At 41.7% G+C, this 4,554-nt stretch overlaps 1 protein-coding gene across 1 annotated transcript in view; it reads right to left on the bottom strand.

Annotated features, from left to right (window-relative positions):
* The window catches only part of LOC116075815 (zinc finger protein 883-like), a 21,629-nt gene extending 17,368 nt beyond the window's left edge, over nucleotides 1–4,261 (bottom strand). The window contains exons 1-2 of the mRNA XM_031349216.1: nucleotides 4,091–4,261; nucleotides 1,126–1,252 (exon numbers count right to left, since the gene is read on the bottom strand). Of these exons, the coding sequence (XP_031205076.1) occupies nucleotides 1,126–1,252; nucleotides 4,091–4,111 (148 nt within the window). The 5' untranslated portion in view covers nucleotides 4,112–4,261. The remainder of the gene's footprint in view (nucleotides 1–1,125; nucleotides 1,253–4,090) is intronic.
* Nucleotides 4,262–4,554: the final 293 nt, after the last annotated feature.

Raw genomic sequence — 4,554 nt, 5'->3', positions numbered from 1 at the left:
AGGTTTTTTTGAGACAGGGTTTCTCTGTGCAGCCTTGACTGTCCTGGAATTTGCTCTGTAGACGGCAACTGTAGAGCAAATATCTTGTGCTGTATGGATGTGGTATCTGTCAATAATAAATCTTATGGCCTATAACTTAGGCAAAAAATAGAAGGTAGAACATCCAGGAGGCAGAAAGGATTCTGGGATAGTGCCAGGCACAAGAGATGTGTCCCGGAAGATGTGATGAGACAGATGCATGGTACCTTAGCACAGATCACCAGCCATGTGGCAGAATGTAGATTAGATGGGTTATTTTACGTTATGATCTGGTCAGAGAAGAGCCTAGCTGTACTGCCAAGGTACTTATAAGTATATTTTGAGTCTGAGTCTTATTTCTGGGAACATGGGGCTAGGAGGAAGAAACACCTAAGTTTTACAGTAGACCAGGCTGGCCTTGAACTTGCAGTGATCCACCTGCCTCTGCTGGGATTAAAGGTGTGCATTACTACTGCCTGGCCCAGTTGGGTTCTTTATTACCACTAAACTCATTTATTTGCAAAGCTGGAAGTTACAGGGTATTTCTTTGGTCACTGATTCCCTCTGTATCTGTAGTGCATCTCCCTAGGAAAGCCACAATACAAAAGTGAGCTATGTCAGAAAAAGAAAAGAGCTATACTTTCTAGTTACACTTAAAAGCTAAAGGCAGTTTCAAAGAAACAGTGGGGAATAAACAGTGGTTATTACAGTGTGGAAAAGGTTTAGGGATTGGGAGGAAAGAATGTATAATATTTTCTGGGGTAGATGTGGGTAAAAACTAATAACTTATGATTCTCTAATATGAAAGTAAATATATAATGGGCAACAACAAATTGAATATTTCTAAATAGCTGAATGATTTTAAATTTTGCCATCTTAAACAAGTATAATGGTTACATGATGACTTAACACCATCGGATCATTGTTCTGATAATCTGATCTTCTGATCATACAATATTACCTGATTTGTTTAAGCCAGACTGTACTCCAGAAATACATGCCATTATCACGCATCAGCTAAAAGTTACAATGTAAAATTCAGGTTGAAAGTTCCTCTACGTATTAAGAGAAAACAACTGCTACTGAGCACTACAGGGAGTCACTCACCCAAGGACACCAGGCTAGTGTAGGTCTCCAGCATCACATCCCGGTAGAGCAATTTCTGAGCAATGTCTAGGTCCTGCCACTCCTCCCAGGTGAAGTACACAGCAATGTCCTCAAACGACACCAACTCCTGGAAGGACAACGCTTCTTATCAACCCAAGTCCTCAGACTTGGGAATAAAAACTGGGGCTTATTCTCTTCTGTGTAGGAGTGGCTTGCTAGTGTCTTAAGTAAGCTGCAGCTTGGTGTGCAGTCTTTATCATCAAAGAAAGCAACGTCAATACCAATATCATCCTTCTTTGTTAATGTGAATTCACAAACATATGATGAAACAAGATCCACAGCATATCGATAACACATTAAAGAATGAAAATACAGATCCCCTCTTGTATTAAACTGACCAAGAGAGAGCCCAAATTTGAACTTTTAATTTCTTAGCCTGTGTTGTCCTTCTGTCCCTAACGAAGAGCTTCACTGTGTCTTCACTGAATACCACAGAAAACATAGTGTGGAAAAGAATGAGAGATTCTTTACAAAAAATTTTAAGGGTCAGAGAGATGGTTCAGTGATTAAGAGCACTGACTCCTTTTCCAGAGGTCCCAGTAACCATATGGTGGTGGCTCACAACCATCTGTAATGGGAACTAATGCCCTCTTCTGGTGAGTCTGAAGACAGCTACAGTGTACTCAAATACATAAAATAAATAAATCTTAAAAAGAAGAAGAAAAAGAAAAAAGTTTAACATAGTTTTGCATGGGAAGAAGTTACTTGACTGTTGCCTACTGACCCAGAATATCAAAGATAACCACCAACAGATGTTACCAAACCATATCCACAAGTTACTTACAGCATTTTTGGTGAATACTTGTTGCTTTCAACCTCTTGGGTAATTTCAGCAAATAATTAACACAACACATATGTATAATGCTCCGGGTCAGGGGCATGGAATAGTTCATAATTTAAGATGAAAGCCATGCATTTAGTTTAGGTCTGAAAAGCTGATTACATGGGAAATCCAAGGCATAGTAAGGTTGCTTACATTGTTCTCTTAAAAGCACATTAAACTTAAACGGGCTCTGTGAGTACACAGCAGGATGGTAGGTTAAGCAAGTAATTGTCTTAAATTTTCTCAAAGTATACTATTAGCTTGGCTGCCAAGTCCAATAAATAAATAAATAAAACTTTCATTATCTTTGCAGTCAAGAGACACTTCAGAAAAGTGTGTCAGTATACATAGAATACATATGTATACAAGGTTTCTGTTACTAGTAAGAGAAAAGCATACATCTACTCAATATATAAAGGTGACATGAAATCTGTGAAGAATAACCAAGTCTGTGAAGAGGTAGATGTCGTGGGTGGTGGTGCAGTACAGTGGCACACAGCAGGTCTGGATGGAGCAAGGGCATGGGTCCAATCCCCCAAAAAACACAGAATATAGAACACATCCTATTCCTCATAAAGTCACTGAATACATGAGTCAGAAAATAATGGGCAACAGTAATACCCAATGACTTAAAAGTAATTCAAAATCAAATACATAATACATCCAGGTGTTTCTGGCCACATTCACTTAAGCTACATTTGGCATCTTCATTGCCACCTTCCTATGCTCACACATGCACTTGGCACTGTGTATGGCATCACATCGTGTCACTCCAACAGAAATACCTTAGTTCTGACTTGAGACTAATTTATGTTAGATACTGTAGTATTTTGTTTTTTTTTTCTAATAGTTTTCTGCTCTTATAGTAGCATGATGGCTTAATTATTAAAAAAAAGAAAAAAAGACCTTTTCCTACTTTGCAGCCATTATTCCTCAACTTGTTGGAATCAGTTCTTTCCATCCACCATATAAGTTCCAGGAATGCAATTCACACACTGTCACACTTGATGGCTTGTGCCTTTACTAACAGAACCATCTCCCTAGCCAGAAAATTCTTAAGGAGTAGAAACTTAAGCCTCTCCTTTCCTCTGAAAATAATTCCAAATGAGTTCTAAAGACTTTGTAAGGTTTCTTGGCTGATCAAAACTTCAGGATTCTGTGGAGCTGGAACCCTGTAAATGCAGTTAGAATTTTTTGAGATCGTCAGCTCCCTTAATATCCAGTTAGTATTCATCTTCTCTATGTGGCTTAACATCAACTATTCGCTTAAAACTTGGGAATGAATCCATGGAGCAGACCACTAGCTTCCACCAAGCCAAAAGCTAAGAGTGTCCTCAGATAATCTCTCACATCTGCAACAGCTTCCTCTGCATGGCTGTAACCTATCTAAACCTATGTGTCCACAGTGTCTTTGATAAATGCCTTGATTTTGTTCTTCACTATAAAACCTCACGTAACCACATCCACGTTGGAACAAGTGATTCAGGGCAACTTAAATACATGCTACTGAACAGGTGACTCATATCTATCCCAGAATAAACTCTCTCTAATCCTTTTGAGGTGAGACCAGTGTTTTCTACAGACAAGAGAAATAAGTAAACCAACTCATGCACCATTTACCTTAATTTTCAAATTTTACTCAACTCTTAAAACTTGCTTAGGCACTGTGACATCAAGTTGCAGGGAACCTTTACTGAAAAATCAACAAGATGACACTGTAACAAATTGATTTTGTTTCTTTCAGACTCCTCATGAAATTCTCCTTAGGCGACTGCGGTCAAAGAAGTGGGATGTCCCCGAAGGGGGCCCTCTCCTTTGCTTACTGGCCTCCGAGCTGGGCTGCTACTCCTCTACATATAAGGGACTGCAGAATCCACGGACCCGGTTCCTCTCATGAAGGTTACTCATCTCCCTCAAAGTCCTCGCCTACAAGTTGTGGACTCCAGCAACCTCCACCCTCCAGCCCAGCCCAGAAGGATCTGACAACGGCGCAGGCGCAGGAGGGTCGGGGGCGGGGGAGCGGGGAGGCGTGCGGCGGAGGGTGCGGAGACAGCTTCCCCGCTGCAGGACGCCCGCACTCACCATGACAGACTCTGCCGACATCCCTCGTCCTCCGCGGGCCTCCCCGCCGCGACTGTCACAGGAGACAGGGGCCGCAGTGGTCTCCGATCCTCCTGAACTGGATGAGGCTACAGAGCTAAGATGGCCGGGGACAGACAAAGGCCACAGCGGAGCAGCGAAGGCCCGTCCCCATTCTCGGTCTCTGTGTCTGATTGGGCAATTCTCAGCCTAGTGCATCCGATTGGATAGCACTTCGGGCTTGGCTACGAGTGACAGTAGACAGAACCAATTCGTGCGTGAATCGAGCAAAAAATAAAAATAAATAAATAAGTAAAAAGCAACTTCTTGCTCACAGATGTTGTGAGGCAGGGCTGCTCCCAACCCCTACCCCGTGAGAGAACAGAGCTCAGTACTGAACAATTGCCCTGGATCTAGAGCTAAAGGATTTATGGACTTACGGCTGAATATATATGTATCTTATTCAC

The sequence above is a fragment of the Mastomys coucha genome, unplaced genomic scaffold (assembly GCF_008632895.1).
Source record: "Mastomys coucha isolate ucsf_1 unplaced genomic scaffold, UCSF_Mcou_1 pScaffold4, whole genome shotgun sequence".
In the NCBI taxonomy this organism is placed as follows: domain Eukaryota; kingdom Metazoa; phylum Chordata; class Mammalia; order Rodentia; family Muridae; genus Mastomys; species Mastomys coucha.
The sequence above is the reverse complement of the archived record's forward strand: the minus strand, read 5'-3'. Positions and strand labels throughout refer to the sequence as shown.